General features: G+C 42.5%; 1 protein-coding gene across 2 annotated transcripts in view; it reads right to left on the bottom strand.

Annotated features, from left to right (window-relative positions):
• Positions 1 to 24,348, bottom strand: part of ankrd50 (ankyrin repeat domain 50) — a 61,625-nt gene that overhangs the window by 11,251 nt on the left and 26,026 nt on the right. For both annotated transcript variants that reach the window (XM_033633102.2, XM_033633103.2), the window contains exon 3: positions 21,480 to 21,712. In XM_033633102.2, the coding sequence (XP_033488993.2) occupies positions 21,480 to 21,712 (233 nt within the window). The remainder of the gene's footprint in view (positions 1 to 21,479; positions 21,713 to 24,348) is intronic.

A 24,348-nucleotide genomic window follows, 5' to 3' on the forward strand; every position in this document is an offset into this window, starting at 1 on the left:
CTGCAGTCACCATCAAAACAAGACCTTTGCTGGATAAAAACATATAAACAATCAATTTCTACAGTGGGGTTGGACGATATTAATATTCCCCTACTTACTTTAAAAAAAACGACATACAAAATTAAGAGATGCCATTAGTTATAAATATCTATGGACTGGAGGTGCATGTGCTGCAATACCAGTAAGTGGTCACAATGTATAGGTAGCAGGAATGTCGACAGTTAACCAGTAATCAGTTAACCACAGAGATTACATTTTTGACCAGGTATGCATGTCAGTTTGTAGGTTAATATGGCTGCTCTTCAGATTACATCATTGTACACCTCCTGGGTCTCGTGGAAGCTAGTGGCGCCGCTCATTCAGCAATTACCGCCAGTAACACCTCCACGACCCAACAGCATTGCTGAAGAAACATTGTGCCCTGGTCTCCTACCAGGTCACCCTGATGAGTAAGCGGCTTAATTTTGAGCTGCAAACCTTCTTTAGCATTAACTATGTTAGCTCTGTTAGCACCGTTAGCAGTGTCAACACAGCTAGTGGTGCTAACATAGTTAACAATGCTAAAGGTTTGTGTAGATTGAAATGAAACTGCTTACTCACCATGGTGACCTATGGGGAGTCAGGAACGTGGCCACCATGTTTCCACAGCAGCGCTGTTGGTAGGTCTTGTCATCTGGACAGTGTTACCAGCGGTAATTGGCAAATGACCAGCATTGCTAGCTAACATTGGCTTCCACCTGACCCGGGTGGTGCACAGTGCAGAGCAAGGCCAATGTTAGCTACCGTAAATCTTCAATTAAAAGCCTATTCCCAATTATACGCCGGGTCTCTTTTACTAGCCTGGTGTGGGTCCACATTTTGACAAATAAAGGCCCGTCTCAATTAGAGGCCTGGTCTGGTTGCCAAGCAGTTTATTTTATGGATGTTATTTGGATATATAAAACTGGATTGTTAAGGTCCACTGATCAAAAGAATCAAAAGTGTCTTTCATAAATATGAAGTCATAAAGTGGTGTTGTGTCAGTATGCCGGGTATACCTACAAGGCAGTCCTCGCATCCCTTCACAGACAATTTAACACCCATTCACACCTGGACCCATCTAACCCTAATGACACACATGATGGCTGGATGGGTCATCGGCTCACACATGACCTCAATAACTCTGTAAGAGTTCACATCCACACAGAGTTTGAAGCCTGTGACTCCGCACCAGTCCGTTGGAACTGAAGAAGCTTTTTGGATGAGAGGTGAAACGTCTTCAAGAAACTCAAGCAAGTCCAGATGCCTATGATATAGCACTTACGATTCTGCATGTTAATGAGGCTAGCCGGCTCTCTGTCAGCAAAGCCATCACAAAATAAAAGGCAAGACATTTACATCAGGGAACGTTAGAATTTCACCACCTCTAAGTGGATAAAGCTCTGAAATGCACTGCCAAAAATATTCTTTTCATTTGGTCTAAAACCAAAGAATGACCAAACAGGCGCATTTGCATTCTTTGGAGTGGACATCTTTCCTGCTGGAGTTAGGGCTTTATGGGTAATTAATTAAGCACAGTGTCAGACATTAGCTAGCAAGTAACTGTTTCTGATGCACTACAACAATGTGGTACGGCATATTGAAAGCAAGAGAAAAAGACCATGCCAACCAATATTGTAATGAGGGATAATATTGTGCATAGTAGAGCTGTAACAATAACTGGATTAGTTGTTAACTAGTAAATTTATCACCAACTAATTTGACAGTTGATGAACTGGCTTCATTTTTTAAGAGAACATAATTCTCTAAATCCAGACCTTTAATATTTTGAATACTTTCTAGTTTCTCTACTCCTCAGTAAACTGAATATCTTTGGGTTAGTGGACAAAACAAGACATTTGAGGACGTTATCTTGGACTTCGGGAAACACTGACATTTTATAGACCAAACAACTAATCGGTTAATCGAGAAAAGACCGATTTGACACTGATGATAATCGTTAGCTGCAGCCCTGTTCTATAGGCAGAAATTCCAGCACAGAACTCGAAGTGTCCTCCTGTCAGAGCGCACAAAGAGACCTCTTCTTTCAGTTGCACACATGCTAGAAGATGACCTATAATTTCCACTTTAGTCATCAGCAGACATCACTTCATACGGCTTGGATGTCAAGTCATGGCATTATTACTGCCCCACTCCTGCAGATAAAGCACTAAAACAACCACAGGGGGAAAGACGTCCAACCTGCATTTGATGACTGTGGTGTAACAGGAACTACTATTAAGTACTACACAAGAATGCAAGAACTTGCATTGGCTACAAACGTTTAGACGCCTTCCAAGAACCATTTTCTTTCTTTCCAAAACCAAACAGTCATGAGGGTCTCAGTTTTGCACCATTATAAGTGGCAAACTGTAGCTGAGTATTGTGTGTGTTCAGGCTATTTATGTGTGTGTGACTGAGAGAGGATGGTTCAGAGTCTGAACAAAAGTGACTGCTAAACAAGCAACAAATGACACATTCATCGGGGTGAGGGATGCAGCTCCCGAGTACAGGCCTCTGAGCCAGCTGCTGCTCGTTACAGAACTGGATACCAGCCACGAGAGACAGAGCCCCGTACACAAAAGAGGGACTGTTTGCCTTCTAGATTAATTTTTCAGATGACAAACGAGGCGGCGTGTGTGCATGCGTGTTGAGAAATTAGAGGTCCGAGCTCATCAGCCAAGATTTTCAGAATGGCAGCATCTCTGATTCGGCACGTTCTTTGTGAGACACCATCTTAGGTCATCTGATCCATAAAGAAAACAGAAACCCAAACCTCGCTGCCCCTCTCCTCAGGCTCTCCAGTAAACCCGCGCTCGACAAACGTCTGTTCAACAGCTGCAGCGTTCCCGGCTCCAAAAAACATGAGAGCGCCAACCTCCTAAACACAAGTATGTGGATGAGAGTCGGCTCCAACGGTCTGCAAACAACAGGCCTTTGAAAAGAGTGCTGCTAGTTAATCTTTAAAAAAATACAGCTCCTCGTTTGATTACATACACTCTCTAATTTCTACTCTAACAGACAAATGGAGATAACACTTTCTATTTTATCTTGGATAAATTTGGCTTATTCACAAGTGAGAAAAGACAAAGCTTTGACTCTAATGGGGCCCTAACTTAACTGTGCAAAGATAACTGTTGCAGGAGAAAATCATTTGAGATTAGCAGCTACATTTTATGTGTACTGTATATTTCCTGCCGTCCTAAACGACCACCAGGTGAGACGCTGAAATGATTACACTTTAACAATTAATTTATGTGAGGCAAGAGGCAGAGCACATGAAAACACTCCTGCCCTAACACGCCTCTTGGTGAATTTCAAACAGGATGTAAAAAGGGTTTCCAGTTAAACCTGTTGTGGTGCAACTGAACGGAGCGGCCGGGGTGCAGGGTGGGGCAAACAGGAATACGTTTAACACACTGAAGCCTTTTTCAAACAGCGAATAGAACGCAACGTTGCTGGCTTCATCTGTCTGTTGAAGTGATAGTGTTCTGTCATTCAGACATAGGTGACTTTTACGTTGATGTTCCTCAAGGCTTATTTCAGACATGACGGGACAATAACAGAATGAGCTGCGTGCTCGTGTAATATTTGTCACCTAATGAGACAGAGAGGGAGGGAGAACAGCGGTGAGTCAAGAGTTATGGTAGAGGAGTGTTTTCTGTTTTCTCTCCATCACTGATGGATTTTAAAACTTATTTTGCCAATGAAGCCTTAATGACCAATATAAGCACGAGGGATGCTCGGCATGGCTTCTGACAGTAAAGCTTCCGAAACATTTTCACATCACTTTGATCATATAATGTTATTAATTGGGTTGGGCCTGTGTAAAAAAAACAAAATTGGGCTCTCCCTTCAGCCAGCTGCCACCTTATTTGGTTTTTGTAGTGAAATAATTAGGTATCCTCGAGATAATTTCTCATTCTAACTTCATTAATCAGCCATTCCTCATCCACTGCAGGGCATTCAAAGTGAGCAACAGAAATTACTAGAGACACCTCTTTTGTCTGCTTCAGATCCAAAGTGTTGCCATACTGTCTGACTTTTAGTTTTCTTGAAGATTAAGGTGGATTTATACTCCGTATATACTGCGTCAGCTCTTTGCAGAGCCTACGCTGTAGCCTACACTGTTGTGAGCATTTATATTTGTGCAGTGGTGTGTCTGTGTCACTCTGCAGTTACACCTCCAAAACACTAGTCGGCAGACTGTGAAATGCTGTAAGGTTTAGTTGATTCAAAACACACATTAAACACACATTAAACATGGCTTAATAGAGACAGTTTCAAACACGAGAACACAAATCAGCTTCACTATAACTCACAGCATTCACAGACAAACACTTGTCTTTATCTGGACACATTTTCCCCACAAATACAACATGCTAACATTATTAGCACAAGCCTATGGCATTTTACATTGTATAATTTAGCCTAGCAGCTAGCTGACTTTTCCTCTACTCAAATGAAACCAGGGACAACAGCAACATTTAACAAAGGTAATGCTACAAAATTCGGCTCCATTACAGCTCACAAGGTTCACTGACAAAACAACTGTCTTATACTAAACACGTTTTCACTGCCTACTTTTTAATTTGACAGAATGTGTCATAATGAGAAATGTCAGTTCAGCCGTTGTGCATAAAATCAAACCGGTTTAAGCTCGGACACTGGAAGAGTAAAACAGAAGAACTTCCTAGTAAACAAACACAACGCTATCAGCTCTTCCCCCCACCTCTACTGAAATCTGATTTCTGCTGCCTGTTTTACAATATTATGCACAAGCATGAATGACAGGGCGATAATTTAAGACTCTCAAAGAAGTAAAGAGTTTTGCTGGATATTAATTCATTCATTGAACATTAAAAAATGCATATGAGAGACTGCTGGTCAGATTATTACAAAAGAGTTTTTTTAATCTCTTCCCTGGTGACTCTGGGACAGGAAAACATTTTTAACGGACTGATCAGATATGAGGAGACTGATCTCTGAAACGCCTGAAAATTGGCTTTTTCAGTGTTTCCTAGTTAAGTAAACTGATTTTGTGCACGAGAAAAAGGAAAGGGGGCTTTCCAGGACAGCTCAAGTAAAACATCAGTATCAATCGTGTGCAAAACACGTCTGAAATTATGAAAAAAGCTGCCATCTATGTGATTTTGAATGACAGGAGCTCATTAAGATGGTGACAAGAGACTGAGTCATGAGGCTGCACACCTGGTCACATGTGTATGGCTTCACTCACTGTATCCAATAATGGATGTCTCGCTAAGAGAGTTGTAACTATATATCATGAAGCTTCTTGCAGCTGCACAGATGACTGGAAATTTCATCCATGTGAAGAAATTCCAAAAGAGAAGTGAAATAACAGATTGTTAAACCACAAATACGCACCCATCAGATGGTGCCCAAAGGACATAAACAGTGTCCATTAGTGATGGGCAGTTTAAGGGACTTCCATCATCGATTACCTGCAAAAATCTAACCTAAGAATAGGAGTATAAATTGGACAACAACAGAAAACAAGTACAATTTGTAATTCGTTAACTTAACAACCAGACCCCAGTTAGCCTGTCCTTCCAGGATGCTGCGACAATCAACACAACTTCAGGCAGTCCCTATGAATTCTGCGCAACCTTGCAATTTTGTCCAAGCTGTTTTACCATTGGTGTGAGATGAACAGCTCAGTGTCGCTGCTGCGGAGCTTCTGCCTAGGCGGCAAAATATGAAAACTAGGGATGAGATCATGTTGTGCCGTATTAGCTTGTGCTAACTGGGCAGAGAGAGAAGGAGAGCGGCTTGTGGAGATGGTTCTTTGGTGCTGCGTTGAACGGCTGTGGCCTATGATAGCATTTAAAGTTAACAAAAGAAACCTCAGCAAACTTTCTGTTGCTGCCATTACATAGGTTTGATATAGCACTGAGGGATCGTCTCTGAGCTGCTCTCCTCCAGGTCAGTTTAACATCTGCCGGGTTAGCACAAGCTAACAGCAGACACCTAGGTATTACCCCTCAGTATTGTTAGCCATGTGATGCTAACGGTTAGCCATGTCACTGTGTGTGTCTGTGTGTGTGTGGACTTAAACCAGCTGTTGTAATAACATGATAAACAGAAAGAGAGCAACAGCAGCTCTTCATTGATTTTACCCATTCAAAATAGTAAATAAATATGTCATGTTCACATGTGGTAGGTTGGGTGGCAATTACTCTATATGTTGAACAAATACTGATGCCCAAAGTAAGTACTCGAGTACTCAAACCCATCTGTTGTGTGAACTTCATTCAAACATTTACCAAATTGTGTAATTGAAGAAAAAGTAGAGCTTGCACAGTCATTAGTCCCTTTTTCATTTTAGTTTAAAAAGTAATATGTGTGCTAAATATATCCCATGATCCTCAGCACCATAAAGCCTATTTTATTTAAAACCTGCATTAAAAAACCTCCTGTTTGACAACCTAAAATAATTTGTCACTGCAGAAACAGCTCCTGAGTCTACATGTTGGCAGTAAGCTCTTGTAGTGCTGGGAGTTTCCTGCCCCGCACAGGATCACATTTCCTCAAACCCTGCCCGTGTTTTGTTCATCATTACACTGGCTGACCTCGCGGCGACCTCGTTTAGCCCTACCAGCACATGTTTCCATTCACCTGCACAAGAAACTACTAAGTCAAGCATGTCAGTCAAACAAGCCATTATCTGCTACCAACGTACGGAGCCAGGAAGGTCTGGAACCATTTTAAAGGATCTCAACAAAATGTCCAGGCAACAGTTTTAGCGTAAGGAGAGGTGCGGCGGTGTGCTGTAAAATCAGGCACTTGCAAAGTCATCCTTGGCATGTCGGTCAAGAGGCAGTGTGGTATTAAAAAAAAAAAAAAAAACCTCTTAACTTTAAAGGCTTCTACCCCTGCAGCGAAACCAGCCAGGAATTCCATTGCATTTATTGCAACTACAGTTAAATTAAGACTAAATTAAAATACCCTTCAATTAAAGCAAAATCTGACATGTCTCACTCTGTATTGCAGCCAAGAAATAAAAAAATCTGAAGCCTATAAAAATGTGGCAGGGGCATGCCACATACCAAAGGGCATCACCTCAGGAGGAAAGAGGCCAGCCGGTTCGTCCGCCATGTTTGGAGTCGTGTTACTGCAGTGGAGCACCCAAGGTGTTACAGATACAGACACGGTAGACCTGTAATTTGCCCGGCTGTCAGACTGCACGGTGGTAAATTACAGTATTCAGCAAGGATTATGGTCTTCAGCTCATCCAAAGTGAGGCTCGACATGCAGCCTCACAGACGACAACTTGTACATGAATATGGACATAAATCAGCTTGTCTGTGTAAGCCAATTTCAAGAAAGGGGGAGTTAAGCTAATTAAATATGTTGTCCTTGCTCTCGTTACCCAGGCATCGAAGCACGGAGACGATCAATACAGAAAACTCTAAGAAGAGAGGACAGAGAAGGCTTTTTATTATGTTTTGGTGGCAGGATTGTGCTCTTTTGGTTTAGTGTTGTGCAGTTTAGTCTCTCTGATGACGGCCGCAGCCCAGAACGTATTAGAATTGGTTTTAAAGCATTAAATAAAGACTTTAATTTTCAGCCCTGAGCTCTTTCCCCTTTCAGATCAAAAGCTGTTCTTGGCATCTCCTCTCTCATAAAACTTACAATTTTATGCCATAGTTAAGTTTGAATTCATCTGTGTTCGTACAGCTCCATATCCAATCGTCTAAATGATGCCACAAAATGTCATTTACTGGGGAGTCGGTAAGCAGAGCCATCTTTGTCTCTCTTCAGGGAGCATTCCACAGCCCAGAAGAAATAAACCATCCTCGCTGCTTTATGACTGTGTTTGTGTTGTCAGTCGGCCAGATGATCTCGTGGTCCCTCCAGCGAGGTCTCACATCTGACCAAAAAGAAAAGTATACAAAAAAACATACATCCAGGGAGATGTTAAGAGTTTTGTTGACCTTTTTGCAGAGGAACGACTGTGCCCTGTGTCGGATTCACCCGCAGGCCTTGGGACAAAGGGCTGCTCAGAGAAGTGGAAGAGGGCGCATACTTTAAACAGGGCTGCTCTTTTCATTTGTGATCATTGGTGGTAAATCAGGTCTGTCTCTTGGCGGGTTGGGTAAAGAAAGCTCCATTCACGGTGGGCAGAGCGGAGGTGGAAGATGTGGTTCAAGTGCTGGTGTGGGCTACCCTCCCTCCAAAAGAGAGGCAAATACAGGAAACAAAAACACAGACCCACCCCACAGTCTCATAATGTCCTCAAAGTGCAGCTTTTATTGTACAATAGATGTGGAATTTGTAATGACTTACCTACATACTGTGGGGTACACTCTCAGAAATAAGGGTTCTTTCTAAAGGGCTGAGGTTGTACCCAGAACTATTAGCTTCTTTGAGGGTTCTTTATAAGACCAAAGGCTCTCAAATGTTAAAATAATGACCCATGTTTCAAATGGTATTGTAAATTTAGATGTATTGGAAAACCCCTTAATGAATTCACTGTAATTGGTTAATATGGTCTTTTTTTACAGGTACCTAGTACCTGCCATTTTACATTCAATCCTACTGCACCACTGAATAGTAATGAAACCGCAGTACCAAGCGCTGTTCATATACAGTACAGGCCAAAAGTTTGGACACACCTTCTCATTCAATGCGTTTTCTTTATTTTCATGACTATTTACATTGTAGATTCTCACTGAAGGCATCAAAACTATGAATGAACACGTGGAGTTATGTACTTAACAAAAAAAGGTGAAATAACTGAAAACATGTTTTATATTCTAGTTTCTTCAAAATAGCCACCTTTTGCTCTGATTACTGCTTTGCACACTCTTGGCATTCTCTCCATGAGCTTCAAGAGGTAGTCACCTGAAATGGTTTTCCAACAGTCTTGAAGGAGTTCCCAGAGGTGTTTAGCACTTGTTGGCCCCTTTGCCTTCACTCTGCGGTCCAGCTCACCCCAAACCATCTCGATTGGGTTCAGGTCCGGTGACTGTGGAGGCCAGGTCATCTGCCGCAGCACTCCATCACTCTCCTTCTTGGTCAAATAGCCCTTACACAGCCTGGAGGTGTGTTTGGGGTCATTGTCCTGTTGAAAAATAAATGATCGTCCAACTAAACGCAAACCGGATGGGATGGCATGTCGCTGCAGGATGCTGTGGTAGCCATGCTGGTTCAGTGTGCCTTCAATTTTGAATAAATCCCCAACAGTGTCACCAGCAAAACACCCCCACACCATCACACCTCCTCCTCCATGCTTCACAGTGGGAACCAGGCATGTGGAATCCATCCGTTCACCTTTCCTGCGTCTCACAAAGACACGGCGGTTGGAACCAAAGATGTCAAATTTGGACTCATCAGACCAAAGCACAGATTTCCACTGGTCTAATGTCCATTCCTTGTGTTTCTTGGCCCAAACAAATCTCTTCTGCTTGTTGCCTCTCCTTAGCAGTGGTTTCCTAGCAGCTATTTGACCATGAAGGCCTGATTGGCGCAGTCTCCTCTTAACAGTTGTTCTAGAGATGGGTCTGCTGCTAGAACTCTGTGTGGCATTCATCTGGTCTCTGATCTGAGCTGCTGTTAACTTGCGATTTCTGAGGCTGGTGACTCGGATGAACTTATCCTCAGAAGCAGAGGTGACTCTTGGTCTTCCTTTCCTGGGTCGGTCCTCATGTGTGCCAGTTTCGTTGTAGCGCTTGATGGTTTTTGCGACTCCACTTGGGGACACATTTAAAGTTTTTGCAATTTTCCGGACTGACTGACCTTCATTTCTTAAAGTGATGATGGCCACTCGTTTTTCTTTAGTTAGCTGATTGGTTCTTGCCATAATATGAATTTTAACAGGTGTCCAATAGGGCTGTCGGCTGTGTATTAACCTGACTTCTGCACAACACAACTGATGGTCCCAACCCCATTGATAAAGCAAGAAATTCCACTAATTAACCCTGATAAGGCACACCTGTGAAGTGGAAACCATTTCAGGTGACTACCTCTTGAAGCTCATGGAGAGAATGCCAAGAGTGTGCAAAGCAGTAATCAGAGCAAAGGGTGGCTATTTTGAAGAAAGTAGAATATAAAACATGTTTTCAGTTATTTCACCTTTTTTTGTTAAGTACATAACTCCACATGTGTTCATTCATAGTTTTGATGCCTTCAGTGAGAATCTACAATGTAAATAGTCATGAAAATAAAGAAAACGCATTGAATGAGAAGGTGTGTCCAAACTTTTGGCCTGTACTGTATATACCTACAAAAAGTAATGCACAAGAATTCATACATGACTAATGTAATCGCAGGCTAGTAATTCATATATAACTTGCTCCATTCACTTGACCAATGCGCTGACAGGAGTAAAAATGGAAGTAGTACAAAGGGTGAAAATTTGTATAAGAAGGCAAGTTGGGAGGGTGGATGGGTCAAACCATCACAGGACTTTACCCCAGGAGACCAGTGTTTGGGTCTCTTAGGAAACCAAGTGAACTTTGACTTATTTTAAGGTATGTCATCATCATGTTTCTTTTCTTAAAACTAACCTACACAAGTTGGACAATGCATTTTCATGAAATAGCATATAAACAGTTGTATGAAGATATTTTGCCAGCAGCAGTGATTTTGTAAAAATTCCACCCCCTAAAAATGTGACTTTGTGGGTTACACTTGACCACATCAGCCTCTGGCCTTTAGGAACCTCATGAAGCCTAAAGGCCCGAACATAATCGGGCGTACTATAAGCGGAGCAGTCATTTGGGCTTTCATAGTAGATCGCACTTCCGCGTTGTAGTTTCCTGTAAAAATTTCTGTGAAAAATCCCCGCGATGTGAAAAATACATGCCAAGCAGTCACTGGTGCGCGGAGCGGAGTCCGCACAGTCGTAAAATCTGAGCTTTGCGCGCACAGGGCTTGCGGACGTCTGCTTTGAGTCCGCGCGGACCTCCACAGAGTCCGTTCCGCGTATGTTCCGCCCAAGTATGTTCGGGCCTTAAAGCTGCTGGATGTGGTTCCCTGTTAAACCTGTTAAACTAAGACCATGATTAGTGGGAGAGATCTATGGGTAATGTAGTCAATTACGATTTGTAGAATCCCCGCTGGTTGGGTTTTAGATGAAACCCTTGGTGTATGAAAGGGTTCCTGGTAGAAACCCTTGGGTGGGTTCTTGTTTGCACCCTCAGAAGGTGGAAAGGTTCTGGATATCACTAGGGCTGACCCAAAAAATTCGAAGCTTCGAAGCTTCGCTCGATGGCACGGGATTTGATTGTGGGAAAAAAAAAAAAAAATCAAATATTCTGCCTTTTTTTTCTTCCGTTTTTTTTTGGGGGGACCTTGAACGCAACACCATCTCTGACAAGGAAATAGAAGGCCCGACGTGCAATGAATGGAGACCTATTATCCTGCTTGAACACAGACAACTAAATTCTTTCAACAATGTGACTCAAAATAATGATAAAATAGATTTTGAGTCTGGTGTCAGTGACACATGCTGCTCTGACTGCATCTGTCTGCTTGCGCTGCAGTGCGCGCCGAGGGTTTTAATTTTTAGTGTTAAATCAAAAGTTAAACACTACTCATCAGCAACCAGAAGTGTTTTTTTCATTTGCGAATATTTTTATCTTAATTTTAGGGTTGCAAGAAACTACATTTTCACTATAATTTGTAAGTTATTAACTTTTTGGACTTTTTGGCTTCGATTTAAAATCGATCTGAGCTGCGAAGCTTCGATTTTCAAAAATGAAGTTGAAGGTCAGCCCTAGATATCACACGCAGAGAGGGTCTGAGGTGGAAACAATTAAATCACAGAAGGGTTCTCTGTACAACCTCTAATAAAGGGTACTAGGTGGAACCTTTGATAGATGGTTCTGGGTTAGGGATGTCAATGAATACATTTTTGCCCGCTTATACATGTTGATCTATAGGTGAATTTTGCTGCTTTCAAGTTAACCACACTGCACACCACCCGGGTCTGGTGGGAATCAGCTAGGAGCACTGCTCATTCTGTAATTACTGCTAGTAACGCCGTCCAGCATTGCTGAGGAAACACTGTACTCCTGTTCACCTTGGTTCACTCACCAGGCTACCTGGATGGAGACCGGAGGATGGCCACCATGTTTTTCAGAGCAACGCATTACCGGCACTATTTGAAGAATAAGCCGCACCACCGAATGGTGCACAGTTTAGAGCATCCAAGCCTAATGTTAGCTAACTAGTAAAAACCTGAGGGTGGACAGTGGGCATTATGTTTCTGCACGTTAAAGAAGTCAGCAGACACTGACATTACAAACCATCAAAATTTCACCACCTCTAAACGGATAGCGCTTTGAATGCAGCGCTGAAGTTCACTGACTCAGTCGATCACCAGACCAAAAGGAAGGGCCTCTTGTATTTCGTGTCTTTTAGCTTTTTTTCTTGAAAAAAATTACCGCTTAGTTAGTGGTTAATGCATATTGGGCTATCAAAAGTAAAATGAACTGAAACTGACATCCCTATTCCAGATATAACCCTTCATGTTGAGTTCTAAGTAGAACCCCCTGGAAGAAACCCTTAAGCACCTTTATATCCAAGAGTGTACGGAAGAAGACCTGCTGATTACTTTTGGGTAAAAAACTCATGTGTCATCTGAGGAAGGAAATGAGTAAACCCCGCATCAAAATGCCTCACAGGATGAGTGCCTTCCTAAAGTGGCCACATGCTCCTGTAACATTCCTCAGACGGAGCCAGAAATAAACCGTCTTAATTACAGCTGTGATTCATAACTAAGAGGAGCTTTTATGTGTGGTTTTCTGTGTATATGAGTGGCTATTTTCCAGGTTTCTTGCTGGTACACCCCCCGACGCCTGCCAAGTGCCCCCTGCGACCAACTGGAAGAACCTTTGAGTCAAATTGAAAAAGAATGAAAATAATAATGTATTTTATGATAATGGAAATCAATCTAATTGAAGCTGCTGTAACAGGAATGTGGTTGTTTAAGGGGAGCTATTACCTTTCACGGCTCCACACACTGATACTATATTATTATAACTACTGGCACTGCAGTTGACAAATCCATGCCTTCTCCATCCTTCCTCATCCTTCGCTCATGTTGGCTTTTCTCTCAAAATCCTAAGTACAGCTTGCACAAGGTTTTGTTTTGTGTTTCCCTTAAACTGCTCTGTATCATTGTCATCTACCTCCTCCTGTATTCGCGGATTAGTCACGACATGCTTCCACGCAGGAGGAGAGGTTTGAGTGGCAATACTCTGCTCGCGTTGATTATCTCAGATCTTAACACACGCCTTTTACCTCCATAGGGCTGCGTTCTGATCGTCTGTAAAATAGCCAGGTTGGATAAGAGACAAAGAATCTGATCGAGTCCTTTATCTCCTCTTTAGGTAGTCTATATATCTAATTATTTTTTTTCTGGGCATTTCACGCCTTTATTTGAAAGCCAACAGTGAAGAAATGACAGGAAATGAGAGGAGAGAGCTGGGGAGTGACATCCTCTGCCAGAGTTTTGGTTCTTTGAATGTCTTTGAGGTTTAGTTCTTAAATATAAAGTAATCTGCAACTTTTCTACTTAATTAAAAGTTAATGAGTTCATCCAGGGATCTGATAAGAAAATTCAATACTGAATTCAGATTCAATAAAACGCTGTCAATCCCAAACCCTACCTCTCAATTTCTAAAAGAGATAATTAAGGATTAATTAAGATTATTTGAAGTAGGGTTGTATGTTATCCATAGTCACTGCATTACATACAGTAGATGTCAGTCGGCATGGCCCCAGTTTAGAGAAGCAGACAGGAGGATTGACACTTAAAGGGATAGTGCACCCACAAATGAAAATTAAGCCATTATCTACTCACCCATATGCCGAGGGAGGCTCAGGTGAAGTTTTAGAGTCCTCACATCACCTGCGGAGATCCAAGGGGAGAGGGGGTAGCAACATAACTCCACCTAATGGAGGCTGACGGCGCCCCAGATTCAAACATCCAAAAACACATAATTGAAACCACAAAATATCTCCATACTGCTCGTCCGTAGTGATCCAAGTGTCCTGAAGCCCCAACATAAAAAGTTCAAATGACGTTTTTCCAAACAACTTTTTATGTCGGGGCTTCAGGACACTTGGATCACTACGGACAAGCAGTATGGAGATATTCTGTTGTTTCAGTTATGTGTTTTTGGACGTTTGAATCTGGGGCACTGAAAGCCTCCATTAAGTGGAGTTGTGTTGCTACCTCCTCTCCCCTCTGATCTCCGCAAGTGATGTGAGGACTCTAAAACTTCACCTGAGCCTCCCTCGGCATATGGGTGAGTAGATAATGGCTGAATTTTCATTTTTGGGTGCACTATCCCTTTAAGCTAAGCAATCTACTGCTGTGGATGGGGACCACCTCAAAAATTAATATCAGTTTAAGTGCACGCTACATTTAGAATATTTTCACTGCTTTACATTACTGTCAGACAGCAATATCCGACGATGAACTGAAGCTGTTGTGTCTGTTTTATTAAAGCCAGACTCCAATGGAAAAACAGTGATTTAACATCCCGTAACGCAGAAGCTTTAAGACTGCTGCTGCCTCCATCAGTTAGTTCACTGCAGTACATTGCTTAGCTTCTGTGTTGTTACTCCTGTCTGCTTCTCCAAACTGGGAACATGCCGACTGACATCTACTGTGTCCCTACTTTAAAAATTCACTATTCCTTTAATCTATTTCTGAATAAATTTGACACTTCTGTCACAGTAATGTCGTCTGTGCGCTGTGGCTGTGACCTTACATGACATGGAGGAAGCAGATTATTGCTGCTTCTAGGACAGATATATAAAGGTTAATGTAAATAAACTCACTGAAGCACAGGGAATAGACAGGTATTTGAGGGTAAGGACTTTCTGGGCAGTGATGTGCTTCAGTCAGAGCGCCAACTGAAGTTAATTTTCTCTCTTATTAAAGAATTATTTGTGAATATATGTTGAAACTCAGCAGCACTTTTTTACATATACTCTCATGTCCTCCACGCAGTGCTCCCTACTTCCCCCAGGACAGCGCCCACACATATTTAACTACTTGAGAAACAGTGACTTTGACAAGCATGCACCATCAACAATATTGGGCAGATGGTAGCCATTACAGTTCAGTGATGCCTCCGCACGATAAAAAGATCACACACAAGGCTGGATCAAATGCCATGAGGGGGTTATGATTAAAATTAGTCTGTAATTATTTTAATGAGCAAAGTTTCTGAAAAACAATGCAAAGACTAAAAGCAAACCCCAAATAAAATGTCTGCTTTGTGATACACTGAATAGGAGGCATTTCTAAATCAGCTCAATGTGAGTCTAAATCTAAAATATCATCACCTTTTTCAGTCTGGTAAGAAAACAATGAGAGGTATGAGCTGTTAAGAAAAAAAAATACATGTCTGAGAGACTGTTTCTATTTAAGCGCCCAACCCCCCGTCTCCCACCTCCACCCCGCCCTCTCTTTCCCCTTTCCCTCGCTCTCCCTTCTGCCGGAGGCCTTGTTAAATTGGCACAGATTCTACCCCGGCTCCCAACCAAAATCGCTGCCTAAGTGTTTCCACTCCGCTACCCCTATCATGGCCTTACAGTAGCACAACGCACAGAGGGAGTATGCACAGGAAAAGCAAGCTTCCCTCCATAGGCCTGCTGTCACTTGGGACATAAAGAAGCAGCTACACATCGACTCCAGTTTTTTAACACAACGCTGTTTTTATTTCCACCTCAACACTGGATTTTTTTAGTCCAGTTCAAAGACAATACTCGAAGACTGAGTCGTAATCAAAACTGTGTGATCACATAATGTGAGTCAGCCAGCAGCATACTCTGCAAAATTCTTGTACTCCTCCTCACACACAGAACAGTCTTTGTTTGTGGGGCTTTAGCCGAGCGGATGCGAGCAAGGCATTCTGCTGCAGAAAGTCAAAATGCCTCCTTCTTCCTGCTCGGTCTCAGAGGTGTTGAAAACTTCCCAGAGCACATTCCAGTCTGAGACACAAGGAATAACAGTTGAGCAAGGAAAGAAGAATTCAGAGCTTTGCTCCTGGGGAAAAAGGCATCTCTTTCAACTGATGCAGATAGTATGTGTCAGACTCGAGTGAATTAAACACAAATCAACTGAGGCGCTTCAGTTTCTCTCTTCAAAAGGGATCCCAAATTCTTTCAGAACTCTTAAAGGGATAGTTCAGATCTTCTGAAGTGGGGTTGTGCGGGGTCTTGTTCATTGACAGCATGGTACATACAGTAGATGTCAGTCAGCACGCCTCCAATTTGGAAAAAGCAGGCTGGGGTCCAACACACAAGCTAAGCAATCTACTGCTGAGGATGGAGGCTGCAACAAAACATATTTTATCCTCCTAGAAAAAGTCCCACCTAAAAAGAAATCTACGTAAGTTTCAGTGTACACTATACTAAAAGTATTTTTACTGCAATACCTTTCCGCCAGACACCCCTTCTCAACGGGAAACCCGTTACCGATTTAAGTTTCCCAACTACGCTCTCGTCAAAGCCACCAGACTCCATTAACTTTAAAAACTCTGAACTATCCCTTTAAGGGTTCTGACTGAACTTAGGATTCTCCTGAAAAGAGAAACTGAAGAGTTTCAGTTGATTTGTGTTTCCTTCACTTGAAGGAAAATCCAAACTATCCCTTTAAAAGCACTGAAGCAAACTTCTGGTCCTGCAACGTTTCTGCACAGCGACCTTCTGGTTAAAGGTCATTCCTCAAGCTTTATCGACACTATATTCACACAGCCACAGAATTCCCATCACCGCAGACCAGAGTATACTGGGAAACCCACACAACCTCCACCCCAGACAAAGTAGGCCGCTCACATAAAATAGGAGTTGGCTTTGCACTGAGCATGAAAGTGGAGTCTTTTGGCAGGTCACTGCCATCTCTGACTTGTAAACAATATGGAGGGTATTTTTAGGGGACACTTGGCCTCAATTTCGTACTCTGAAGTCCTTTGGTCTATTTTAGGTCCAGTGCTGCATGAATAAGGAGTATTACTGTATGCATAATAAAGCACACAACCTAATGGAGGACACAGTATGTGGGTGAATGTGCATGTCTACATTCGTCTGTGTGTGAGGGAAAAAAACACTCAGTCTAGCAGAAGAATTTCCAGTGTTGAACTAAAAGCGGAAGACTGAATGTAGACAAAACAAAGACGCCGCTAAAAGCATCAGCCAAGGACAAAGGCCAAGGCTTATTGTAGGTCTGTTGGAGCATCTCAATGCACAAACTCAACAGGATCCAATAAAACGCTGCAATAATAAAAGCATTACATCTAGAACGGCGTGTTCACATAAACACAGCGACATCATATATGTCCTTCACTCCTTTCAAATGGGGGCTTCGCATCAGATGTGCGAGTCTGGCTCTGTTCTTCTGTTCAAACACAAACTCGTTTTTTAAAAAACGATTGCTGGGCGATTGGAATAAGACAGAGCTCGACAAAAGCTTGGCCATCATCAAAGAGGCAGTAAAAAGGGAACGAGATGAGAGCCGGTCCAAAAAGAAAGAAAGAAAAGAAAGAAGATAACTGCTGTTTATCAGATTGTTCCAAGATGAAATTCCCTTCAAACCATATCAAAAACAAAAAGAACAGACAGCTCATCAGCCAGCAACATGAGAGGAGAAACGCCAAATAGGCAATCACAGAACTCCCTGAGATACCGCCAAGCAAGTTACAGATAAAAATTTCCCATTAGCATTTACATCTGTGGCATATACAGCTATATATATTCCCCCGGTGACTCCACTGTCAACTTTATGTGCAACTGCAAATAAAATCTGATGATTTAAATCTACGGCTAGGGCCAGACGCAGCAGACAGCACACACACACACACACACACACACACACACACACGCACAGGATAAAGCAGAAAATACGATTTAATGCAAATTGCTGCTGAAAGGAAATCAAATATAAAACTTCTCCTCCATCTGTGTTGTCTGTGGGCTCAAAGTTTTGGAAAATGCTGTGAGGATGCTTTATACTACACTCTGATACCAATCCAGAATCTAATCTACCATGGGCACCTACACGGAGGCTTTGATGTTAGAGGAAAGCGTGGGTGGGCATGTCTCTGCAATTATGAAGTGGGCAGCTTGCATCACAGTTGGTTTGTTGAATTAGATGCATAACACCCACAAAGAACTCTGAGAGAGTTCTGGTGTCCTAAAACTCGACCCCCCTTCACCCCCCTCTCATTGCCACTGTCGACACCGATCAGATCTAAACCGCACTTCCACCAGTCTGACGCCTACACTTAAGATTTCACTTAATCCCAAACACTGCACCCGATCATTTGCAACCTACTTTCAAACTACGTCGCTGAGTTGCGGTGTAAACACACCACAATCCTTCTAATGAGAGACATGTGCTCTGATAATGGTGACACTGCAAATTATACCCGATCAATACACTAATGACACCCACTTTAAAAGAGAACTTAAGTCTGAAAAGCCCTGCTCTTTACTCCACGTGGCTCTTTACACTCAACTGGACAGAAGCAGCTTGAACTGACTGACCCAGCCTTCTGTAGAGCTGCGTTCAGTCTCTCTGAGCTATAAATACATAAAGTTAAGTGTCTAACTATTGAACACAGAAGCAGGATGTAGTAAATGTAGATTAAACCCAGTAAAACACATGTTTTGGAATAATTGTTTGCCATTTGGTAAGTCAATGCCAAAAATTTTGAAAACATAAAGTAACGTGGTTTTATCCAGTACCATCGGTATCTGGGATGCAACTTTTTCTGACCAGATGAAGCAGCATAAACGTCTAAAATGTTCCAGTCTGTCATTAAATGCCAAAGGAAGAAGAACAAACAGCATGGAAGATCGTCAACACGTGGAAGATAGCGATGTTAGCTGTGGCAACAGCTCCACCTCGACTCGTCGAAAATGAAAGCATATTCATCTGAGGCCAGCCTTGTTTTATTTTAATTCTTTGCAATGAAAGTGCCAAACAACAGCAGTGTGACGAGGCCCTGAGGTCCACAAGAGACGTTACGAGAACAGAAACTTTGTTACCAAGTCAATGCCAAAAATTTTGATACCGTAAAGTAACTTGTTTTTATCCAGTACCATAGGTATCAGGGATGCAATTCTTCTGGACCTGTGGGGCAGCATAAACGCCTACAAGTGTTCTAGTCTGTCGTTAAATGCCAAAGGAAGAAGATGAATGGCTACAGGCAAGGACGAAAAACATCAACATGTGTAAGACAGCGTTAAGAGCAGCTACAGCGACAGTTCCGCCTCAACTTGACGAAAATGAAAGCATCTTTTCCAGAGTATTAATTCTTTGCAATGAAAGTGCTGTGTATTTACACTATGCTGCAAACAACAGCAGTGTGACAAGGCCCTGCGGTCCACAAGAGATGTCATGAGAGCAGATACTTTGATACCAAGTTGATGCCATAAATTTTAAAAGTAACTTGTTTTTATCCAGTACCACTGGTATCAGGGATGCAATTCTTCTGGACCTGTGGGGCAGCATTAACGCCTACAAGTGTTCTACTCCGAGTTAGCCCAGCCTCTGATGCTAGCGCTAGCAGCCGGCCTGCTCAAGTCACACTCAACCAGGCATTCAGACACAAACTGTCTACCTGGGACCAACTTAGTAACTGCCTTGCAAGATGGACCGCAGACCAGTTTTGGTGGTAGAGGATAGTACGACACATCTGCAAGTGATTAATTTAGAGGAATTAATCACAGAGCATGTAATTAATTAGATGAATTGTTTTATTGCTTGACAGCCCTAATTTAAGGACAGGTTTTGGTATTTAACATCCAAGTATGAATCAGTGGACATATATTGTTTTGCATACCTTTTATGTTTTAAGGCTGCAACAATAATTGTCTTGATTGATTGTTTTGTCATTAGAAAGCCTGAAATAAGTTCCCAGAATCCAAAATGGTGCCTTCAAATTCTTTTTACAACCAACAGTCTCAAACATCATTCAGCTTACACTGATAGAAAACAAAGAAAATCAGCAAATCCTTTTTTCTTTGAGACAATTTCTTGGCTTTTTGCCTTTACTGGATTCGATAGGAAAGTCTAGGTGCAAAGGAGGGATGACATGCAGTAAAGGGCCACAGGCTTGAGTCAAACATATTTTGAGAGAGTCCCACGGACAAACCTTACAGAGTCACCTACTCATGTAAACCCATATTAACAGTAAACTGACGCTGCTTTCAACGTGTCCAGTACATTATCGACATTGTTTTCCTTTAACTAACACTTGTTAACAGCCAGCTGGTCTCAAACATGCCTTCTCACCTTCCCATCTGACTTCCAGCATACCTGCGAAACATCACGGCGTTCTTCTGAACATATGCCAGAGACTGAACTCGCTGCCCACTGAAGGCTAAACTTAGTGGCTGTGCTCTAATATCAGCAGGGTTTACCTGTCACAGAGTCCACTAATGTTTAAGGTGATTTGTGAAAATTTTATTTTTATATTGTAATAAAGTGCGAAAGCGAGATCACACCTTTATCACGACACAGCGGCTTCAACACTTCTAGAAATATATGTTACATGTAGAAGAAATGAAAACCAAGACAAACCCTCATCCTGCCTCTGTGCTAGAGTCTCAAAGTGCCCCATGACTACATGAAACAACACTGACAATGTGCAAATTTCAATCCAGAACTTTACTATATATTAATACTGGGACCTTGTATGACACCGTGAAGGCAATAAAGGAAGGAAAACACGAAGCTCACTCAGCCTTGAACCTGACCTGATGCATCTCCTGAGTGGGGAGCAGCACAGAAACGACCGCTGAGACTGCTGGGACATTACGTAATGATATAAGAAGCGAGCCGAGGGCACAAGAAGCTCCCACATTCGGTGGTTTTGGAAAGGTAGAGAGGGTGCACACAGCAGTGAGAGTCTGCGGAGGAGACTTCCTCCCACACAGTCAGGTTCTTGATTAATGTTATGCCAGCTCATCAACACAGAGGAGGCTGCTGGCCTGACAGGGAGATAATAGCAGCTGGTACGGTGCAGTGTCACAGGACATCAAGGAAGCGCTGCGGCTCTAACAGAGGTCTGCGATGCTGACCCTAATCTCTTTAGGCATGTCGTGATATTAGAAAGCCTTTTGCATCTGTGCTTTTCAAACAGCCGGACAGAAAAGGAACAACGCCGCGGGCTTTGTTTGAAACCGCGTTTTCAGGTGAAATGTATCACATTTACACAGACGAAACAGCCGCCGCTGAGCGGAAACAAGCGTGCAGCGGTACTGACAGGTGCAAATATTGTCTCATCTATCAAACAGTCTCTTTACATCAGCTCAATTGAGTCGTGATTAATGGCACTGCAATTATTTTGACAATGATATATTGACGCCACGTGACACCTTGAATCAATTATTTGGGGATCACCTACAGAATAATGACCTTAATTGACCGACGGGGTAATTAGCTGAAGAGAAAACCCTGGACTGTTCACCTGTGAAGAGTTTGGTGATGGCCTTATTCTGTCGGCGTGCCGAGCAGATGAGGAGCAGCCAGGGAGGCAGGAACTCGTGATGGCTGGCCAGGAGCTCGGCGATGGTCCTGGGGGAGCCGAGGGAGGACCTCTGCTCCCCCTCGCCCAGCTGGCAGCCTTCATCGATGGAGTCCACCAGCAGGAAGAGAGACTGCTGAGGAGGCTTAACGCTCAGGAGAGGCAACAGGACACATCTGAGGACAAAGAAGAACAGAGGGAGAGTCATTATTGTTGTGTTTGAGATTTTAGTTTCTGAGACACAGCAGTATGATCACACGGGTTAAGATAACTCCCATATGGACTACAGTTTTTTCTTCTGAGTAAAACTGACTGCAGTTTACTGCTTGTCATTAAAGGACAGCAGTAATGTTAATGTTAATAGGTTTTTAATGGAGAGAGTCCCGACAACCCACAGGTGGTCATCTGAGTGGGTCCCCAATAAAACAGTTTTTGATGAGATTGAAATTATTGATGGTTAGGGTTAGGGCTGCTCCCTAACAGTCGACCAAATGTTAGTCAACCAGAAAGGTCATTAGTTGGCAAGATTTCATTGGCCACTTAGTCGCAGAAAAATCATATGTGAAACTCTATTAGGATGTGTTCCTTGTCAAATTAAATCCAAACCTAAATGACAGGACCATGTGGGAATTTAATTTGAAAGGACAGACAAAGGAAGTGTCAGACAGGAGTCAGGTTAATTTCCAGGGCTGGTACCTGCGGTTATTCCACAGGCTAGTTAATAACATGTCGGGCAGGAAATCCAAAGTGTGGGATCATTTTGAGAAGGTGAAGGACGAACCCAAGGTGATATGTAAACTCATCTTCATTGGTCGACTACAAACATGACGTATTATCTGAAACATGGAAGTAGCTACATGCCCATTAGCCCACAGCGTCATTAACAGGCGGCTCGCTCAGTGTGTGACGTGCACTTGTAGATAAAATATAGGCCGATATTAATGAAGGTTCATTAGTACGGTTTTGTATTTCTCTGTAATGTAGCACAGTGTTAACAATGTTACTGATACTATTCTTTCTCACACCTTCAACTCAAACCACCAAAATATATCATTTCATCATTACATTCATATCAGAAACATGCAGGAGACTAGTCGACTAATGGTCCTATCATCTGAAACGTGGCAGTAGCTACATACCCATTAGCCACTTAGCACAATCATTACCGCTTTGCCAATACGAAAATGTCACAAAGCGGCGTCATCGACATGAGTGAATATGAGAGATGCTGTTACAGCAGACTTTGCGATGTAAGATTACAGGAATGTCTGTAGTAATATCCTACATATTTGTGAATTCAGGTACATTTTATGAACCTAAAATTTTATGTTACTGTCTACCAGTGGTCCCAGGGGACATCCGTGTGGAGCTCCAGAGAACTGCGGATGCCTGCGGGCGGGCCAACAGTATGATAATAACATCCAAAACATGAGAGATTTGACATGAGAGATCATTTCAAAATAAGTCACATGACGCCACACAGATTTGTTGTTCACAATGTAGTAATATTGGGGAAAATAAGAGGTCACTTCCCCTGGACACATCAAAATTGTGTTCATGACATCCTTTCAGATTTTTATGTGTCAGGATGCTCACCTGGCAACATCACTGGTTCGGTATTATTTCTGAACAAACATGACAGATGATGATTTCTTCCCATGTAGTTAACAAATGAAAGAAGAGGCTGTCTGATGTTTTAAATGAGTCAACTACTGTAGTGTAATCGTATTTCCTGTTAAAAAGGCGGCTTCTGTTCAGCATTAGCATGTCTGGTGTTGGACTAGAATCTCATTTTCACTCTCTGTGGCGCCAGCAAACACCAGGCTTCTGCTTAAATTACCACCGAGTTAAGTGAGGTTCAATACAGCCTCTTTCAGGCTGAGTGATTTGTAACGACAGATATGTCTGTGAGGTTATCAGCAAACTTCATTTTCAAAACTTACTGCAGTTATCTGAACTATAAAATGTAAACTTTGCTATTACAATAATGTGTTTTCACAGTGATGAGTCATCCTCAGGTCAGTAACACACCTCATGCTGCCCTACAACCTGCAGAAAGTGTTGACGATTAGGTTCCACGTTACCCTGATTCAAGTTCTGGCTGCACTCAGGCGATCCTCGGAATGGAAGCACTAATTTGTCAGAATAATTTTGTCAAGATCGGCCCTGTGGTCGTGTTTGTTGAGTCTGAATGGGACTGAATCACACTGTGAGTTGTTACTTTGTCCACAGGCTGTAAAATACTGTACATTCAAATTCAGTCCAGCACAACAACGGTTTCATCTGGTGTTGGATTTGTTTACAGGACGAACATTATTCAAACTGTTATACTGAATTATTTATCACTGCAACAGAAAAAGATGTATCAGCTGACGTTCAGTGATTTAGAGAGGAAGAGGATGAAAGAGAGGCGGAGACAAAAAGGACACGAGGAAGAACAGAACAACTTTAAAATGAAATATAACTTCCACAAGTGTGAAATCATGAGGTGACTTCACTTTCTGTTGAATGTGCAGAACATGGACATCCACTTGTGTCGCGCCTTTCTAGTCTTCTGACCACTCTAAGCACTTTTTACATCATGTCACATTCACCCATTCACACACATTCACACTACCATACAAGGTGCCACCTGCTACTCGGTAACCATTCACACACTCACACACTGATGGAACAGCCAGCAGGAGCAATCTGGGGTTCAGTATCTTGCCCAAGGATACTCTGTCATGCTGACCGGAGGAGCCGGGAGTCGAACCACTTATCTTCTGATTAGTGGACGACCTCTGAGCCACAGCTGCCCCAGTATATGATG

Source organism: Epinephelus lanceolatus, chromosome 7 (assembly GCF_041903045.1).
Source record: "Epinephelus lanceolatus isolate andai-2023 chromosome 7, ASM4190304v1, whole genome shotgun sequence".
NCBI lineage: Eukaryota > Metazoa > Chordata > Actinopteri > Perciformes > Serranidae > Epinephelus > Epinephelus lanceolatus.